Here is a 19,972-nt window from a genome sequence, read left to right as displayed (position 1 = left end):
TCCCTAGAGGTTAAGGATTTGAACAGGAGGTGACAGAGAGAGAAACACACACTACAGAAGCAGTTGTGCTCTGGGAAGGCCTCCTCCCATGCTGTTGTCACATTTATGTCAAGCTCATCTTCTCCTCAACACTGCTTCAGCACTCCTGGCTGGAGTGTGCATCTGTACCAGAGGCCAAAAGCTCCTTACAGTTTGGATCGAAGCAGCCTCATCCACACCGGTAACGGGTAGGACACCAACTAGGAGAAGACTTGGTGCACCACTGCTCCTCTGAGACAGCCCTCAGTGGTGCCCACACGTGAGATGGGGTCTGCCACAGTCCAGACCCAGGCACCTTCCCACTGCTTTCGTGTCCAAGAGTCACGAACACAGCAACACCATCAAGCGTAGGGCTTGGTTACTCATATGGGGATGCTAACTTTCAGTCCCAGCCTCTGAAGCACACCTGGCTGACTATCTTCAACCTCCACACCCCCGTGCTCAGCAGTGGCCAAAGCCCAGGGCAAGCTTTAGGAGCCTTCACAGCACATCAGTTAGGGGCCAGGCTAGGACCTGGCCGAGACCTAAAGCAACTGTTCTCCACGTCCTTCCATAAAGGGATCACCACCACAAGGACATTGTGATAGCTCCCCCTTCTCTTTCTCATCCCAGTCACCAGTTCAAGCTGCTGTATTCAGGCCTGAAACAAGAAGGACCAAATCAGGATGAGACGGTCTCCCAGTCTCACACCTCTGCCCTTCCAGCTGGCAAGCCATGCCCTGCCTGCCCTCTTCAGTGCAGCATTGAGCTACTTCTTGCTTGACAATGGTCAGAGCTGCCTCCAAGGTTCCCAGCTTCCCCAGCGTGAATTCCGCTAGCCCACAGCCGCTAGCACAGAGAACCACTACAGCCAGCTCTGGGATCAGCTCCACCATCTCACTCGGCCAGGAAGGCACTCAGCATGGTCAGATCTCACACATGCTGCCACCGTGCTGAGCTCTGGCCAGAGCCCACGGTGGCCTGACCCATACAGAGCACAGGAGGACGGCGTACGTAAAGGTAACATTTACTGAGAGATACAGAACTGAGTATTATGAAGGACATACATGGATGGAGAGGGTAGCGACACCACCGGGAAGGGTGGCTTGGACCCCCTTCCCAGCACCCCAGGGAAGGAGCCGGACACTACCGGACAAGTAACACAATGGAGATAACTGTGGCATATGCATTTGTAACAGACAGACCATCATAACATACATTTCTATGGGATCACATCTAGTGATTATATAAATCCATATAGAGATCGCTGTATAAAAACTTTGTAAAAAATATTTTTAAAAAAGTGTAAAAATGTGCATTCAAAAGCACGGCCGACACGGACAGCTGGGCTGTAAACATTATACTGAGAGTGTGCTTGTGGGGGGCGCCTGCGCCACCGAGCCCCGACAGGCCTGCCCACCAGACGGGGCCGCGTCAAGTGTTTGCGGTTCTTGGGTTCGGGGTTCCCTCCGGAGCGTGCACCGGGAGCGGCGGCAGCCTCTGGGCAGGGTGCCGGCAGGCACTGTGCGGCCACCGCTCCTCTGCCTGCGGCCCCTGGTCCTCACGGGACATGCTGCAGCACCGAGGGTCCCTGGGGCCACGAGCAGGCTGAAGGGCCGTGATGAGGTATCACAGGGAGGCTGCCCTCACCAGCACCGCCAGCCCTGCTCCCGGGCTCAGCCTCAGTTGACAGGTTCTTGATCTTCTCTGTCCCCGTATTGGTTTAGTCCATAGTTCCCAAGGAAGCCCACTGGGTCCTGGCTGCACCAGGCCTGGGTGCACAGTTCTTCATACAGTACATACATTAGAGACCCTGGAAGACCCTGCGCCACTGTCTCCTCCTCCTGGCCCAGTGCCATCTTCACTTCTTCTCTAGCTGCTCCAGCAGCGGATTGGCTTCGCTCTCGGGCGTCTTGACGCTGTCTGTCCGCACGATGCAGGTGGGACGGTGCCGGTTCAGCATCAGGATCAGCTGCTGCCTCTCCTGTTTCAGCTCTTCTATCTGGGCCTTCAGCTCAGCGTTCATGAGCTCCAGACGCTCGGACTCCTAGCAGGACAGGAACACAACCGCATGTGACTCCAGCCCAACAGGACAAGATACAAGGAGAAACAATCTGGCCAACAAGCCGTCTGTGGTCAGTGCTGCCTCTCAGCCCCTGCAGCACAGGAGCAGCCTGAAGACCTGCCAGGGCACCAGCTCCCTCCAGGCAGCGCGTCCCCATCCCCGCGTTACCTAGTGCCAGTGCAAGGAAATACACAGCCACCTCCCAGCACAGGTCTCTGCCGCGCCACAGCAAAACCCCTGCCTGGCTGCCTTCCACAGGCTGGAAGGGTGTTTGGAAACAAACCCACATTTAAGCATTCACCCCCCATCTGCAAGGATCTGCCCTTGTGAAAGGACAAGTGACACAGCAGGGGACAAGAAGCCAATGTCCCACCAGCCCTTGCAAAAAAGCAGCAAGGTGCTGCCAGAGTTGTTCTGGCCACAGGTGAGAGGGCATCTGACCTCTGAATGGGGAAACCTTCAGGAATCTAGGCAAGGGGCCAGCAGTGTGCTGGCCCCTGTCCTGTGCCACTCCCACGGGTGCTCCTGCTCCAGCCCTGAGGCAGGGACACCTCTCCCTCAGGCTCAGAGCCCACCTCCAGCCCTCTCCAGCTCGGTATCACAGGCACAGGGATGCCCGTCAGCTCTGCCTGGGCATGCACATGGCCACCGCCTTCACAGCCTCGTGGAAAGCAGGGCAACAGGCCTGTATTTTCCCAGATACGGGCACAGGAGCAAGGGGAGGCAGAGGGGCAGTGCAGGACGGAGCGCTGCCCACAGCTGGGGCACCAGAGGGAGATGCCCCTGCCAAGGTCCCCGCTGTGCCCTGGGACAGGTCAGGGCACTCACCCGCTGCAGGAACTCCGTTCTCTCCTTCTTCTTGTTACGACATCGTGCTGCTGCTACTTTGTTTTTCTCCCGGCGCCTTTTCCTCCTCTCCTCTTCCTCATCCAGCTGCAACAAGACAGAAACTCAGGTCAGAGCCAGCAGGTGTGGGCAGGGCAGCAGGTAGGGGCAAGCACCCAGCAGCCCCACCGGTGGCAGGGCAAGGAGAAGGGTGGCAGCCACCTGTGCCAGTAGCCACCAGCAACCTGGTCTAATCCGTAACAGGAACCAAGTGTGCTGCTGCCACGGCCTCTGACTCCGCTCTGTGGGGACACAGGGAGGGAGACCAGCGTGGCACCCACAGCTGGGGACCCGGCTGGCAGAGGACAGACTCTTTGCAGGGCTGCCCCGAGAGAGGGCAGAGGCAAGGGGAACAGAGCCCCATCCCACAGAGACGGGCACAGTTTGTCACATGGACATCTACAGGCACAGCTCTGTGAGCTCTGTCATTCAAAGAATCACCCATGCAGCCAAGGGCGAGAGGCAGAGAAACCGGGAAGACCCCCCAGCTGGGCCTGGCTGTTTCCCCCTTCCGGTACACAGGACTGTCTGCTGCAGCTATGGCACCAGTCAAGTCACAGGGCCACCACGGTCAGGTGGGGACAGGTCCCGCACCCCCTGTAGAGAAGCAGGACGCAGCAGTGCCTGCGCTGTTCACCATGACTCAGCTGCTCTGTGCTGCCTGACCCAAACCACACAGGCCAGGCCAATAAGCCCTACGGGTTGGAAACCCATAATCAAACTATTTGGAGATATTTACTACAAAGCCTGTGTAAATGGCCTATGGCATGCTTACATCCAAGCACCCCAACCAGCTCCTGCAAGAAAAATCCGAGTGCTGGAAATCCTTGCGAAGTCAGCATCCAGGTTATGCTTTGTAGCATGGCTAGAGAAGAGGAGGTCTCCAGTGCCTTCATCCACATCTGGTCTGGGACCCCGAAATGTGAGATGTCAGACTGAACTGCCTGGTTCCTATCAACTGATACCTGACAGCACAAACCCTTTACAAATGCAATGGCAGCAACATTTGCTTTATGAGCACTTCCACAGCCTATTAGCACCTTCTCTAAGGGTGGTTCCAATCTGAGAAGGCAGCTTCTGCTTGATTTCAGTTCAGAAAGGTAACATGGCCCTGGCACTGGGGGTCAGAGGCACAAGGGACAGTGACAGTGTATCACCCGGTAGCACGTTTCAGAAGCTGATCTCCAGGGAAGCCCTGCGGGTAAGAAGTCTGGGGTTGCCTCCTGAGTTGCTTCAGTCAGCAGCATCAGGGACAGAGGTGACCAGCCTGAGGGGCAGGGCTCTGCCCCAGAGGGAGCACCCCAAGAAGGTTTCAATAGCAGAGGAGCCCAGCAGCACCTGTCTCCAGCTGCCCCAAGAGGAGGGCAGCCTGCCCACTGCGCAGAAGCCAGCACCTGCCATTCACCAGGCGGGTTTTGTGTGAACTGCCAGGGACAAACACCCCAGTGCCAGGAGATGCTGCTCCCCCCAGCACAGCAAAGAAATCTGCCCGTGCCCCAGCTCGCAGGGAGCTGCCTGCCCTCCCAGGCACCGTGCAGAGCATGGCATGCCGGTACCCAGCGTCCCCAGGCTCTGGCTCCTGTGAGAGGAAAGCAGCTGCAGGCTGCATTGCAAAATTATGCGTGGGCAGTTTCTTGGCTCCTCTTGGGATAAGCAGCTACTGCTTCAGCTCCCCCGGGCTTTTGCTGCAAAGCCTGTGCCAGGGGCAGCTCCATTTGCTGTCCTCAACTCCTCGGCTTCACAGGCCACGCAGGGGAGGAACCAGCCACAGGGAAGGCAGGCGCACAGGGGCTGCCAGTGGATCTCTCCTTATCTTTCCTCCACACGGTGTCTCAACAACTGGCTCAGAGGACACTCAGCACTCCCAGTACCTGCTGCAGGGCAGAACTGCCCTCTCCCTGTTATGCAAAGGCCAATGAGAGCACATCCCCATGCCCACTGAGCTGTTGTAGGGATAGCTCAGAGGTGCCCAAGACACCCCAGGAAAGGAGCTGTGCCCAGGAAGACAGCACAGCTACAGATTCCCTCTTTCTTCCCCAACCCACGAGCGAGGCGGTCACTGCACCCCGTTTGCTGCATGGTACCCAGGCCAAGAGCTTGGGACAGCATTTGGCTTCAGCTGCCAACCCATGACTGCTTTCCCCATAGAGGGACCAAAGCCATTAGCATCCCCCAGGCTTTTACGATGGCCTCATGCAGCATCCTAGCCTCAGCTCCTGCCACTGCGGAGCTGCCCTGTCCTTCCCCAGGTGAGCTCCAGGTGCTGCACGAGCTGATCGGACACCCCTTGGGCACAGAGTTCCTGTGCAAGGTGATCGGATGGACTCCACAGCAAGGGGCTGGGGGGAAGGAACAGGCACCCTCCCAGAGGTGGGCCTGGGTGCTGCTGAGCTTTTGCCATAACAGTTGGGCCAAACCAAGAGTCAGCACTGTTTGGAGAGTGAGCTGCTCCCTGGAACTGGTCTTCTACCCCTTTCAGCTCACAGCTCATCAAGGGCAGCTTTTCATATCTAGCACCTTCTCGCTGACATCTCCAGAGAATGCACATCACCTCATCCTCACACGGCATCATCTGAGGTATCCTCACGCAGGAGCAAATGCACCGTTCAGAAGGGTTGTTTACCAAACCTTCTGACAACAGCCACAACCCTCACCAACGCGGGGCCTTCAAACTCATGGGTTCCCAGCTCCATCTGCAGGCAGTGGGAGGTGCAAACGCTCACCACCAGTACAGCAAGTGTCAAGCAGTCCATCAAGTATCAAGCAGTCACAGACTGAACAACCAACACGAGACAACCACACAAGGAAAATGCTGTGCAAGTGTCTCCCAAGCCCCTGCAGCCCGGTTCTGACGTGTCAGCCTGTGATACCAAGCAGAAGCCACCCACCATCCTCAACCCAGGAGCCCCGAGGTGAAGCTAGGGTCCCCCCCAAGCAGCAAGGCAAGGGTAGCCCCAGCCAGCAGCACAAGTCAAGTCACTGCTGCCACTCAGCACCGCTCGCCCACGCGCCTCGTCCCTGTAGGAAACGCAGCACCAACACCAGCAGCACCAAGGGCTCGCTGGCACCAGAGATGGGATGAAAGCATCGCGCAAGCCCTCTGAAGGGCTGTACAGCTTCTCTTTCGGGTGCGTGCCCCAACCTAGGGACACATTGGCTGCATCAGACCCCACTCCACAGGCAGGGTTTGAGTTCAGCCAGATGCCAAAGGCTGTGTGGGACCGGTCAGGCCCGGGACACCAAGGCCACCACTCCTAGCCCATGCCCCAGGGACAGAAATTCAGGCACGGGGAAGATGCAGCCGGTGGAGCAGCTGCCAACACACGTGCACATCACCAAACAGGTAGTGTGACACGCTTATAAAACACGTTGCTGGCCACCCTGGCAGGAAACCCAAGCATGGGCAGGAGGGAAAGCCAGGCAGGTGCAGGCAACGGCCCTGCAGGGCGATCTGCAGCCAGCAGCCCTCGAGACTCACCTCACTTTTCACAGGCTGGGGTCTCTTTCCAAGCTTCACCTCCAGGAAATGGAGCGGTGAGATCATGGCCCCGATGTTGCGGATGTCGGCGTACTTCAGCTCCTCGGCGGTCAGGGCTGTGCCAGGCAGTCCCGTCAAGGGGCCAAGCCCAGGCAGCGTGCCGGCCGTCAGGGACGGGTCGGGGATCTGCCCTGGCATCATAGCAGGGGAAACAGCTTCGTAGGCTGGAGGGAGAGTGAGACACGGCCCGTTACAACCCAGTTACAGGGCCCCATGACACGACACAAGCCAAATTTGTTCTACAGTCCCATCACCTAATGAGGTGTGAACGAGGGAGAGCAGCTGCTCTTCCCCAAGGATGGCAAAGGCAAGGACTAAGCAGACCTGGGTAAAAGAAACCAAAATATACAAACCCTGCTAGGAAGGATGCACTATTGGTGTGTCGATCAGGAAGGGAAGAGACCTGAGATGCAAAGCACCAGAAGAACAGGAGCTGGCTGCAATGACAGTGATGTGGTCCCATGGACTACTGGTTTTGGCACATCTTTCTCTGGAGTGCAGAAGACCAAGGTTTGCCCTTAACTGAGTTTTGATTAATGTGTAGGTTAGTAGTACAAGAAGAAAATGGCACAAAGAGGACCATAATATGCCTTAGGCTGGATTTCTTCTGGGCAGGCTCAGCCTGCTGGTCATGGGTGGAACACGGCACACGGGGACCAGGGATAAAACTGTGAGAAAAACCTGCCACTGAACAAACACCTCCCAGCACAGACTAAGGGAAGGCTGGAGAGGAGAGGAAAGGTGCAAAAGGCTTATTCTATCAGGAAAGAAAAAATTGCAACACAAGTGATAATAGGATCGGGACAAGCTTTGGCAAGCCACTTGCAGGCAGAAGAAAGGGAGTTACCATGAAAGGCAAAGAACAACAGGCTAAGAAATAAAATTGTACCTAAAATGAGAAGCCCATAGAGCTGGAGCTGTTATGTCAGCCAAAAACGAAAGGGAGCAGGTGGTTGTTACCTACAGCACAAGTACATCCCTGCTTGTGTAACTGGCCTGGGACACTCACAAGTGACTGAGTTACAATATGCAGAGTCAACTTCTGTCCACACAGCAACCACCTTTTTCCCTCCCTCAACTCAATCACGTGTCCCACTGCTCGTGCACTGCTCTCCTTGCCTTGCCCAGGCAGTCCAGCCCCAGCACGCTCCAGGAGCCTCCAGCATCCACCTCACTCTGCCTCCACACCAGGTGGCACCCACACAGCGGGGAGAGGAACCAGCAATATCAGGAGAGAGAAACAGTCTAATGGAGTAGACCCAAAATCTCACTGAGCAGCTTCCTGCAACCACTAGAGCCAGTCACAAGGCAGGATTCAACAAGCAGTTGGGCAAACTCATGGCAGAGGGGTCTACAAAGGACCATCAGTCACATCAGTCTGCACAAACTCCTGGAAGCTCTGCCAGCACCAACTGCCAAAGCGAGGAGGTGCACTAAGCAAGGAATAACATGCACTTGCCCTGCTCTCTCCAAAGCATCCACTCAGAGACCTGGTAACAGGCGATGTAGACTTTTGGTCCAGGCAGTACAAGTGTGCTAAGCAAAGGCACACACAGTCAGGTCAGCTGCCACAGCGCTCAGCACTTGCCATCCTAGGATGACAAATCTATGGCAGTACCAGGCTGAAAACTTTAGTAAAGCTGCATGTGAGATAGGACTGTTGGATCAGAGACACAGAACAGTTGAGGTGGGGAGGGACCTCTGGAGATTGCCAGGTGCAAGCTTCCTGCTCAAGCAGGGTCAGTGGGAGCAGGTTGAACAGGGTTAATCACGACAAGCAGAGAAGTTAAGGATTTCTTGGCACTGGTGCATCTCTTTACCCAGAAGATTATTTGGTGTATTTATTTGTTAATGCGAAGGAAGAGGAGATGAACAGCAGAAGGGAAGGAAAGTCAATCATAGAGGTTAGTCAAAGGTAGAGGGGTTAATGCAAGTTCCACAGCTCCCAGCACGGGTGCTATGCAAGCCATACTGGCATGACAGACGAGGGGATCTGCATCAGAGAGCAGCTACAAGCTGCAATGTGCTGTGAGCTGTCATACACTCTAATCTGCCACCAAAGAGGTCCAGGTGTTAGCATGAGACGTCCCCTGGCAGAGTTTGCTCAGACAACAGCAGCAGTGACCAACAGGACTTGAGAAAGGGCATGGAAAGCAAATGCAGCAAGACTGTGACCGTAAAGAGGAGGCCAGCAGGGATCAAGCCCTCTGCTCTGGTCATCCTTCAGGAGGAGAGACCAGAAAGGAGAGAGCAGACCAGCGCTCAGCAGTGCTGGTATGCAGGGGGGAAGAAGCTGGGCCCCAGGGAGGTCATCTGCACAAGGACATTAAAGCCGGAAAGGGAGAAGATGGGAAAAACAGGAGAGATTAATAACTTCTGAAGGGAAGTGATACTACCTGATCCTGCCCATTTAGTGACAGGAGAGAAAGAGAAAATAACTTGGTAATGATATTTAACCTCAGAAAAGACTGCTCATCAACTCATTGAGATTGCAAGGACCTAAACTGATCCAAAGAATTCATTCTTTCACAGCAAGCTCTAAACCAGACAGCTGCAATTCCACATCTGCAGTGGTTGCCTTGTACCGTGTCAGGAGATGCCTGCTCACAGCAGGGCTCTGAAGCTGCACGCTACCTCCCTCCCTCCCTTTCCTTGCAGGCCTATGCACAGCTAAGATGCTTCTCTCCTCCAGAAACCAGGCACCATCCCACCCTAGACTGCACTCCAGACGGAAAATTCCAAAAGTTATTTGGGGACTGTGCCTAAATCCCTACCATCTTCCTCAGAGACTGCCCCCTCCAGCAGGAAAGCACTGGGTTAGTGAGGTGGCACGGCAAAGGGGAGGTGACTCCAGAGGCTCTTCCCAGGACGTGCTGCCACAGGACACAGCTGCCTGGAGTTAAATTCAGTCTGCCATTTTGGGATAGCTGCACATGTTGCTGAGCTAGCCATTTCCCACCCACTGCCACTATGGTGACATGCTGCGGCACTGGGGAAGCGGCCTGCAAACAGCAGCACACACTGGGCCCGCTGCTGCACACCCCCTCACCAGCAACCCCATAGATGTCCATCCCCAGTTTGAAAAGTCTGGGCTTAAGTAAAAATAAAAACAAAAAAATAATGGTAGCTAAAGTATATGAACACCCTCTTGAAGTCTTCCTCCTGCAAACACCACGTGTGAGGTGCTATGGCACACACTGATGCGGGGCCCTGACCCACCCGGTCACAGGCTTCAGGCTGGGCACTGACTTGAGCCCAGCACTGGATGCCTAAATCTATTCTGGACTTGGGGGACCCAGTTTTAATTTGTTGTCTTCCATCACGACATGCAGCTGACAGCACCCAGGCACAGGACTGGACAGTCCAGGTCCTCAGTTAGACCAAATTCAGGGTCACTGCAATTTATAAAACAAGGAGAAATTCATTTTCCAGATTGTGGGACTACCTGGCCACCAAGCACCCCCCTGCACTCTTGAGCATGGAGCAGCTCCCCAGGGACAACTGGCTAAAGATCTAAGAAAACACGATGTTTTCTCTGGGCCACCTTTTCCCTCTATGTCTTTGATCTAGTAGCTTAATACACCTTGAAATAGCCTCTGTACCAGTGTGACATCAGGCACAGGTCTGAGTGAAGGAGCTGGTTCAGTACCTGACAGTTTAAAAAAAAAAAAAAAAACTTATCCTGGCTCCCAGGACTGCACTGCCTAAGCCCACATCACACCTGCATCAGTGTAAACTAAATCTAAAGCTGTTCAAACCAAAGCACCAGGAGCCACCTGGAAGAACATGAACCTGCACAATAAGATGAGCTGAGAACTGGGTGGGAAGGGGGAAGTGACTTTCACGAGCAAGATGTTGCTCAGGGGTCTGGACACTCAGGAGCACATTGAGAACTGCCAAGAGTCAAGCTGAGTTAGACCTTGGAGAAGAGTGTAAAACCATTCCCAGCAGGGCTACAACCACAGAAATCAGAAGGGAACAAGGAGAGGTGCCATCCTTCTCTGCAGAGCAGGGGTGCAGTGACAGATCATCCCACCCAGCCCTCGATGCCCCTCAGCCCCAGGCACTGTCACTCCCTGCTGACTGGAGGGACTCTCTTGTTGCACAACTTTTGCCTCTTCCTCCTGGAAGAGAGGCTTTCTTTTCATGCCAAGTCCCAGATACTTTCGCCTTCTTTCTCTGGTTAACGCTAGAGGTAAGAAGCTATACTTTGATCGTGTCAGAAAAGCCAAGGCATGTAGTTCTATTTAATACTTTGGTCTTCTTCCCAAGGCCATTACCCTGGAAGACACTGACATGCCTGCCTATAGCTCCAGCATATTTCTGCCATGTCTGCGTGGTAGGACAGCAATAACTTTGAAGTTCAAGATCCGAGTTTGACCTTTAAGTTGCAGTTTTTCAATAGCCATGTCTTGCTAGATGGGGTGAATACAGCTGGTGCCTTGCCAGTTCCTAATTTCTTTCTGGATAGTCCCCTGCAGTGTTTGTTATTTCTAAGGCACATGAACCAACTCACCTCTGTACTCCTTCCCTTTCTAACACAGTGCTTTAGCTGGGATTCTTATTAGATTTTTTTTCTTTTCATAACTGATTATTAACACAGTCTTTTTTCCCCCCTCAATGCCAGGCAGTCTTTCAATGCATACTCACACAAGCTGAGAAACATTATGTCTTCAGTAAAACCTAGCATTCTGGTGTCCTATGGCTGAACCACACAAATCCTGCATTGTATCAGCTATGCTTTTTCACAAAATGAAGCCAACAGCAAAGCAAAGCAGCGAGGGAAAAGAGAATGTGCAGTCTTACATCTGACACTGGGATCTGCATGACACCAGCGGCTCAAGTTTACATTCACCATAGCTGTGCCTTCTGCACTGATGCTATTCATCATTTCGTGCCATGACATCAAGATGCTCCAGGATGAATTAGGAGACAGAGAAGGCTTTCTTAAAACTTCAGTTCAGCGATGGGCAGCTTGTGTCATTCAATGCTCTCTTCAGCAACTATCCTTACAGCAAAAACCTGGTCAACATGTGATTTCATGGGTCAAAATTCAGTTTGCATTTCCTTAGCTTTCCCTCTACACCCCCCTTGTTCTGCTTAAAATGCTGTAACATAAGACTTGACCTCTTGCCGAAATGTCTGTAAACCTTCCTAATGACTGCAGTCACTTTTGAATCCTTGCTTTGGCACTGTTCGTGGTGTCCGTCAGCCTCAGGTCAAGCCCAGTTATTTTATCAGCAGTCTCATCCCCTAAAAGCTGACAACGGTACAGCTTCCTTTGCTCACCTTGGTTTTGCTGCATCTTTCCCATCAGTGGCAAGTGTTTCCGTGCTTTCTTTGTCCCCCAATTATGTCCTTATGGTCAACAGTCTGTGATGCTGGTTGATTTAATATTTCTTAAAGGCAGTGCCCATTACTCTTATTTTTCTCCTACTGCTGGTGTCTGTTATCTTCTGGAGCCCACAACGTAGTGGTAGGAAGCTTTACCAAGTTGTTACTGTCCTACACAGTTGCTCAGCTTCCTCAGTGACAGTGTCCCTGCATATCCTCCTATTCTTTCTCCTGCAGTTCTAATATTCATTTGCCTGGAGGTTTTTTTTTCCTTCCCATACTGGTTTTGCTGTTGCTTTTTCTGGGGACTCTTTTTGTTTGGTGGGTTTTTTTTTTTTGAAGGAGCTGATGTTTGTACAGCAGCTATGGCATAAATCTAACATGCGTAGGCATAGTCCAAGCAACCCAGTGACCCTGGGGGCTTGTACTCCAGTTGCCAGCCTGTATTCACACCCCTCCTGCCACCTCGTCAGTGCTATTCTTACCCACAAACTAAAACTGGCACAGGAATGCCTACCTGTGTTGAAGTCACACGTTCATTTCCCTGTGCAGAAACTGCCTTAGTTTGTATCCATTGTTCCCCCAGGACCATCCTATGCATCCTCGCTTATCCAGAGGTGCTGTTTGCTTCTTTATAAACCCAATGCAGCTACTGCTGCATCAACAGCATCATCATGCAGAGAGAACCATGACATCCCAAAGCAGGCTCCGACAGTCACACTTCAATTTAAATTGCTGTTACTGTCTTATCTTTTCTGTCAGCTTCCTTGGCAAGCGCAAGGGTTGTTTGTGACCTTATTTTCAATTTTGCTGTCTATAAATCATGGTTTCTTCCAACATAAGCTATTTTACATGCTCTGACAACTGCAATGATTGATCCAAGTACCCTACCAATGCTGAGAACACCAGTCTAGCACTCAATATTGCCAGCCAGTAGATTCTGACACTCTGTAAATACCAGCATGTTTCTCTTTTGCCCATGTTAAGCGCTGTACTAAGGAAGTCTGTCCTACCAGCCCTCCTCCACGCTGCCTGCAGAACCAAGGCTATGCTTGCCTGTTGTTCTCTCACTCCAGGCTCAACCTGGGTGCCTGCCATTACTTGTCAGCTGCCATGCATCGGAGCACTGCCAAAGTCTGCAAGCTACTATACAAGCAATCTTTGATCTCTTCATCAGTGTGTTAGCACTTAACATACTATCGCCATTTGTATGGACTGTCTTGGAGCACCTAAGTCACAGCAATCAGCTTTTCATCTGCTCCTGGCCAACAGGCAATAATTCTGCTGTGGAGGTCAGAAGTAGTGCTACCATTCATGAGAACAACTTCTGGTTCCTTAGATTTTACTATGGCTTTATTGTATTTTTTTTACTTTTTTAAGCTCCCGACTATCAAGTTCGCCCAGCCTGTATGTCATACATTGCATCGTTCCAGTTCCTTCTCTTGGTAGAACGATGATTTATATGAAAGCCCTTTCCTGACATGCCCAACTTCTCATGCCCCAAGAATGTAACTTCTTAAGCAAAGACAGGGCAGTTGGCTATCACTCCTTCTCTGAAGCAGTCACTTGCTTTTTTGCATCTGGATTCTTCTGGCTGGTAAGACTACAGGGTGCTGAGGGTCACCAGAGCCTACAGACCTTCTTCCGCTTCAAGGTTCAGCCCCCAGTGAACGCCAAGTTAAGCACAATGAAGTTGAAGGCAGAAAACCACTAACCCATATTCCCAGTGCCACAAGTACCTAGCCATGCAATTACAGTTTTCTTCTGAGGTTGAAAATGCAATATTCTCCCATTCCCACACAACTACTATCTGCTGTCGATGCATCTAGTTCTGAGTAGTATCTTATAGCAGGTCACCCCATCTGCTGTCTCGCTGCTTCTGGTCTGCATTGCTAAAAGCAGTAACTTGCAGTGCCAGTGCCAAAGGCCACACGGATCAGTATCAAAGTTATTTGTCAACCATCAGACCAGAGCAGCAGCCAAGCCCTTTGCAGATACCCATGCAGTAGCGCTGGCAAACACAGACTTCAACAGCCGCTGTGCATTCATTCGTCTGCTGAACCTCTTGATGCCCAGGAACCCACCACCTGCAGTGTACTGAGGTGCTGCAGTGACCCCCACTGAGACAAAACTGTGCACGCCCTCTCTTTACCAAGGACCCAACATTACTTTCTGCTTCATAGTATCAGGGAGATTCTCCTTTGTTTGAAGCTCAGTTTAAGGCACTATCACAGGATGGCTTACCAAGTGCACGGAGCTGCAGCATGCCACCACAGTATGCTAGACACCACAGTACCTCACTATACCTCACTACCTCAACACTCCACTTCCACCCCAACAGGGAGAGACAGCTCCTACAACCAGACCCTGGGTTTTCAGGGCCAAAGAAGCATCTGTGCCCTTCCCACAGACACCCCCAGCTGCTGCCCTTGCTGTTCCCTTCCTCCCATGGGCAACCCCAGGTGGTGTGAGACAAGCTGCAGGGTTTGTGAAAACCCATACATGTGATGTCCCATCCCAAACTCCAGTGAGTGTACTGCAGGGCCACAATGCTAAAGAGAGGAAGGAGCTGTGAAGGACAGTTCCTCAGGAGGTGGAAGTCTAAACCCATTTTGTGAGTGGGAATGGTCTGGCTCAGTCCTGCACATCTAGTTTCACACAGATGGCAGGAGGAACATTTAAATTATTCACAGACAGAAGGCTATGAAAAGCTTTCTGAAAACAGGAATGCAGAGAGCCTTGCTGCCTCCCTCCTCCATCAGGGAGGCACGCAGCTCCCTGCGCTGTACCCACGGGGCAGCCCAGAGCGGACAGCCTCTCCTTGGCAGAAGCGCAGTTTTGCAGCCACCCGCCCAATGAGTTCCACCATTAGGTGTCCACGCCTGCCTGTCTGATGCTTTGACTCCTTATGCCCATTATGAGGAGAGGCGATACCGGTCCCCCAGTCCTCAGCTTCAGAAATAACATCCTCCCCGCCTCTGCCATTAGCAAAGCAGTCAGCTCACAGTCCTCCTCCTTCCCCAAGCGTTTTCCTCCACACCTCCACAGGGTAGTAAAAAGCTCTAGTTTAGCACTACACTGCCCCCACCACTGCAATGCAGTGACTGACTTGTAAGCAACCTGTGACAGCAGGGTTTTATACAGCACCTAGCATAGCAAGGCTCCTCTATCGCAATAATTAATTACAACAACTGCAAAAAATGCTATTAATTACCACAGTATTATAATTAGAGATTGCAATTAGATCTTGGTGGTAGACATTTAATAGTGCTGCACCACCCACAGGACGGCAGCACAGAGCAGGAAGGTAAAAGCTATCCTATTCCTGCCTGAAGCAGCTCAAAAGGATTTGAGGAGGAAAGAAAATCCTAGCCTGAGCTAGGCTGCAGCTCAGACACTGAGGTTAGCGACTGACTTGCTGAAATCCCCCAGGACCTTCCACGACCACATGTGGTCAAGGCTGGAATCTTCTTCAAGCAGACAACCCTACTCCAGCACAGAGCTCTGCCCTCGGGGGCCAAGGATGGCCTCAGAGCTGAGAGGCCCCCCTACAAACTCCACAAAATTGTGCCCTGAATGCCAGGGTCATCCACAAAGACCTCTAATCCATATAAAGACCAGCTCTGGCTAGTTTGCAACAGCCCTGCTCAGCTGAGAGGCCCATGTGGACCTTCAGCTCCCTGGCTGCACATTAAAATAGCCTGCAATGTTTGGATTTACTCTAAACAGTCCAAGAACCTGAGAAATCCATGCAAGCAGCCATAGACAGATGGCATCAGGTTTGCCACGTCCCCTCCTTACTGCGCTGACACTGCAGGACACATGCAGGCTGGCAACGGAGTCCCTGCCACACACCACAGCTCTGCCTCCCTTGCTCTTGGGGCCAGGTTCACCAGGAACAGCCTGCTGCAAGGAAAAGAGCCTCTCAAAGGCTTCACACTCAAGACCCTGCATGCTGCCAAGTACCTGGCCCAAGCAATGCAGCTGAAGTAGCAAACACCAGCACGAGGAAGGCGACCACAGAGCAGATGCTCAGCGCTGCCTGCGGTTGAGCAGCCTATTTGGACACACTGCTTAGATAGAGAGGGCAGGAGAAGCCAAGAGGTGTGAGGGAGTATCTACTCTTCCTTGGCAAGGACAGCAGCACAGAGACCTTTGCATCCTGTATAGAGGGAAACACTCAATGCTCCACCGTGAAGAGGAGGCAAAAGCACCCATAGGTGTCTCAGCGAGGAGACAGAGGCAGCAACCTGCACGTTAACTCTCAGCAGATCCTGTTAATCCCCTAGACCCCAGGAACCTGGGAAAACCAGTCACTGCTTGACACAGGAACAGTTTGAACGGTGGATTCTGCACCCACACAGTCATCTCCCAGATGGGCAGGTTTTTGCTTTTTTAGATCACTAGGAGTCATATTAAGAATTTGAACTCCAGTGACTGTCATTCCCAGATGTCCCCACGCAAGCAGTCACCAGCAAATTCCCAGTGCAGACCATGGCAACAGCCTCCAGATAAGAGTTTTTCACGCAAGCTTTCTCAAAACTAGCTAAAAAATCCTGGTCTGAGCTGCAGAAGCATTTGTTTCTGCTGAGCTCTCAGAGTCCAAACACACACGCACACACACGGTTTGGCAGTGGTTGTGTTCCAGGGCTGGTAACACAAGCCACGGAGCAGGCTGCCAAGACAAGCAAGAGAACGAGCCAGGCCCCGTTTCATTGGCCACCATACGCTGCATATGGCCCTGGAACCAGCCAGCACAGTGTTCTCACCCTCCTTGAAGGCATAGGAGACCCTGTGTTTTCAAATACACCTCCACAGGGCCTTCATTAAAGGAAAATGGAAACATAATGTGGCTCTTGCTCTCTTGGTATTTCTCCCTTTCCCCCAATTTGCTCTCAAACCTATTTCCCTCCCATGGAAAAAGAAAAATGCCTCCCTGAGCAGACCGTGCAAAAGAATACAACTTCCATTCAACTCCATGCCTGACTGCTAAAGCGGACTTGGGACCGGGCAGCGGGTGAACCCCCAGGGCGCCTCTCCTCCCCCGGGCCCCGCGGGCTGGAGGCTCGGCTCACCCACCGCCCCGCCAGCCCCCCCCCCCCGCGGCACAGACCCTGCGGCCGGGGGCAGCCCGGCCCCCCACCTGCGCGCCCGGCCGACAGGTGAAGCGGCGACGAGGCGGGCCCCCGAGAGCGGGGGAGGCCACCGCCCGCCGCGGCTCGGTGCGGGGTAGCGGCCCGGCGCCGGGCACCCCCAAAGGCAGCCCTCGCCCCCGCGCACGGCTGGGTGCGGGTGGCAGCCCTGCTCCGAGCCAACCGTGCGGCTCTGCCCCCCCCCCCCCCCCAGCCCGGAGGGTCTCCCCGCACCTCCGCGGTGCGCCCGAGTGCCGGCAGCCGGACCCGCTCCCCGCCGGGATGCCCCTCCGGGAGCCTCCCGCCGCCCTCCCGGCCCGCCCGGTGCTCGCCCCCGCCCGCGCCAGCACCCACCGTGCAGGGGGACCGGGGTGCCCGCGGGGCCCGGCCGCAGGGGCCGGGCGCGGGCTGCAGTCTCGGCGCAGGCTCGGCTCAGGCTCAGCTCAGCCCCGCCGCCTCTGCCGCCCGGCGCCGCCCCGACCCGCGGGCCCCGCCGGGTGCGGGTGCCGATGCCGGGGCGCCTCGGCCCGCCGCCCCGCTGCGCGCCTCCCGCAGGCTGTGGCGGGCGGCGGGGCGGGTTGCATCAGCCCCGGCTATATAGCGGCCCCGGGCTGCGGGGAGGGGTCGGGAATGCGGAACCGGCCGGGCTGCCAGCGCCACACGTCAGGAGGGCGGGGGAGCGGGGCCGCGGGGCGGGGAGCGCCGCGCAGGGGTGGGACCGGCCGGGGCGCCGGCACCCGCCACCCCGCCGCACCCCCGTGCCCTCGCAGCCGGCAGCCCCGGCACCCCCCGTCCCCTCGCACCCCCGGCCCGCTCCACGCTCCGCATCCCCCCGCGCACGCCGGGTCCCGGGCAACCCCGGCCACCCGCCCCGGTGCCAGCCCGCAGGGTCAGGCTGTGCGCGGAGCCCCCGCTCCTCCGAGCCGCGCCTGGGAGCGAGGAGGCAAAGGACCAGGCGGGTGGCCAGGGCTCCCCGGTGCCAGCCCCGCCGAGCCGGGCAGCCAAGCCACCGGGGCCGAGAGGGCGCCGTGGGAAGCGAGCTCCCTCTCGTCCCGTCCCATCCCATCCCATCCCACCCCATCCCATCCCATCCCACCCCATCCCATCCCACCGGGCCTGCTCACACCCCACACGACACTGTCTGCCCCGTACGTGGGTCAAGGGCTGTCGGCCCCAGCTCTGCCAGCGCTTTGACTGGGACGGAGGGGAGCCAGGAGGAAGCAGAGGGGCTCAAGGCTCCCCTGCCCAGCTGCTTTGGTCTTCCTGCCTGCTCATCACTGGGACATGCCAGGAGGTACATCGCCCAGGGCACACGCACGCTCATGGTGGCCCTTGCTCTAGCACCATGATGTCAGGTGGAGACAGAGGAGCGGGTGGCGGGCTGGGGCCTTCTGGAAAACCTGTTTGCATGGATTTGAATTGTCTTCTTCCTCTTTCTCTCTAACATTGGCCTCTTCTCACCTGCATCTGCCAGACTTCTGGGAAGCAAAGCTCTGCACAGCTGTGGGGCCACGCTGGGCCTGCCACAGGTACTGGATGCTCCAGGGCTGCTGCTCCTAAAGCATTTCAGGATGGAAACGCTCCTTTTTCTTTGGAAAAAAATAAAAAATTCTAGGGCTGAGCAGCACTACCCAGCTCTCTCTGCCTGAGCCTAGGGGGAAAGAGAGGAGACGTGTCTCCCAAACAGGATCAACCACAGCGAGCCCTCATGACCGGCAAATTCCCCCGAGACCTCTTGCGTGTCCCTGGGCCCCGTGGGCAGGTCATCACAGACAAGAGGAGTCTGTCACGGAGCTGAGCGCCATCTCTTTGCTCTCTCCTCCCCGCCCACCCAGCTGCACAGAGCAGCACCATCCACCCTACCTTGTTTTCCTTATCCTGGCTTGTCAGTCATTGTTCCTTTGCAGCACTCACCAACTTCATTTCTTTTCACCGCTGACAATTCACACTATTAATCATCCACAAGGTCTCACCGCCAGCACTTCCAGCCTTGTCTTCTTCATCTGTGCCTCAAACAAGAGAAAGCTAATTCAGCTGGGGAGCTGCGACTGAGCAGGAACAGTGGACCAGGAACGCTGCGTTCAATATAGGACATACTTTGCCCAAGTTGTCCTACAGAAACAGGTAACAGCCTGGCTCAGCAGGACACTGCACACATCTCCTCATTCCTGCTCTCCTCATGCTGTCGTTCCTTTTTGTTTTCAGAGAGGCAGAATACTTTCCGTACACCTTTGCATAGAACCCTAATATTTATTTAATCTTGTCATCTCATCTCGAGGGGAAAGGAGAAGTGCAAGCTGAGATGTATTTTTCCCATTTGCATTCCTTCACCCTCCTACATCAGATAGGACAGATTTTTCTAGCGCCTTAAACTGGAGTGATCCCAATGTGGCTGACAAACAATATCTCTCTAGCAATTCACACCAGCTCCCTTCAGGGCATGACAACTCCCTCACAACTGCTTCGTCCTGAGGGAAGGGAGAGGGAAAACCATGGGGATTTCAAAGCGGGCTGATGACCTGGCTGAGCAAGGTCCAGTCCAGCACCGTGGTTCCTCCTGCAGCCCTTCCCTGCCCTGGAGAAGGTGGGAAAGTGCCATTTCCCCTTCTCTGCTGGGGGCTGGAAGAAAGAGCACTCTTCCTGCTCTGTCTTCCACTGTTTTTCCCTTTTTCATTTCCCTTTCTCTAGTGGGCAGAGCTGGGAGATCTCATTGCAACAGAGACATCTACAGCCTCAGCCTTGAGTACTGGCCTCTTCATGGGTGCTCTTCCCCACCAGCCAGCCCTCACGGGACGGGAGCAGGGACCCCACACCTACCAGTCTGTATATGACCAGCACTTGCAGCATGTTTGCAGGGCACTGATTGCAAAGCTGTGTGCCCAAGATTGTGCTGAAGAAGGTCGGCAAGCAGGGAGGAGATGGTATAGCTGAATCCCACCCTTCAGCCTAAGATGTCTTTCCTTCCCTGCTTCCTCTCTGCAGGTCCGGGGGCAGCTGAGC

General features: G+C 54.4%; 1 protein-coding gene across 2 annotated transcripts; it reads right to left on the bottom strand.

Moving 5' to 3' along the window:
- Nucleotides 1–1,053: 1,053 nt before the first annotated feature.
- JDP2 (Jun dimerization protein 2) lies at nucleotides 1,054–18,854 on the bottom strand. 2 transcript variants are annotated; one of them, XM_075425822.1, is made up of 4 exons: nucleotides 18,836–18,854; nucleotides 6,447–6,670; nucleotides 2,912–3,016; nucleotides 1,054–2,065 (listed from the first exon to the last, which is right to left on the bottom strand). In XM_075425822.1, exons 2-4 carry the CDS (start codon nucleotides 6,645–6,647, stop codon nucleotides 1,880–1,882), a joined length of 492 nt encoding a protein of 163 aa, XP_075281937.1. In that variant the 5' UTR covers nucleotides 6,648–6,670; nucleotides 18,836–18,854; the 3' UTR covers nucleotides 1,054–1,879. The 2 variants fall into 2 exon arrangements, with proteins under 2 accessions (XP_075281937.1, XP_075281936.1); XM_075425821.1 differs by lacking the exon at nucleotides 18,836–18,854 and adding an exon at nucleotides 17,327–17,409.
- Nucleotides 18,855–19,972: the final 1,118 nt, after the last annotated feature.

The sequence above is a fragment of the Opisthocomus hoazin genome, chromosome 7, assembly GCF_030867145.1.
Source record: "Opisthocomus hoazin isolate bOpiHoa1 chromosome 7, bOpiHoa1.hap1, whole genome shotgun sequence".
Classification (NCBI taxonomy): Eukaryota; Metazoa; Chordata; class Aves; order Opisthocomiformes; family Opisthocomidae; genus Opisthocomus; species Opisthocomus hoazin.
This window is presented reverse-complemented; position numbering and strand designations above follow the sequence as displayed.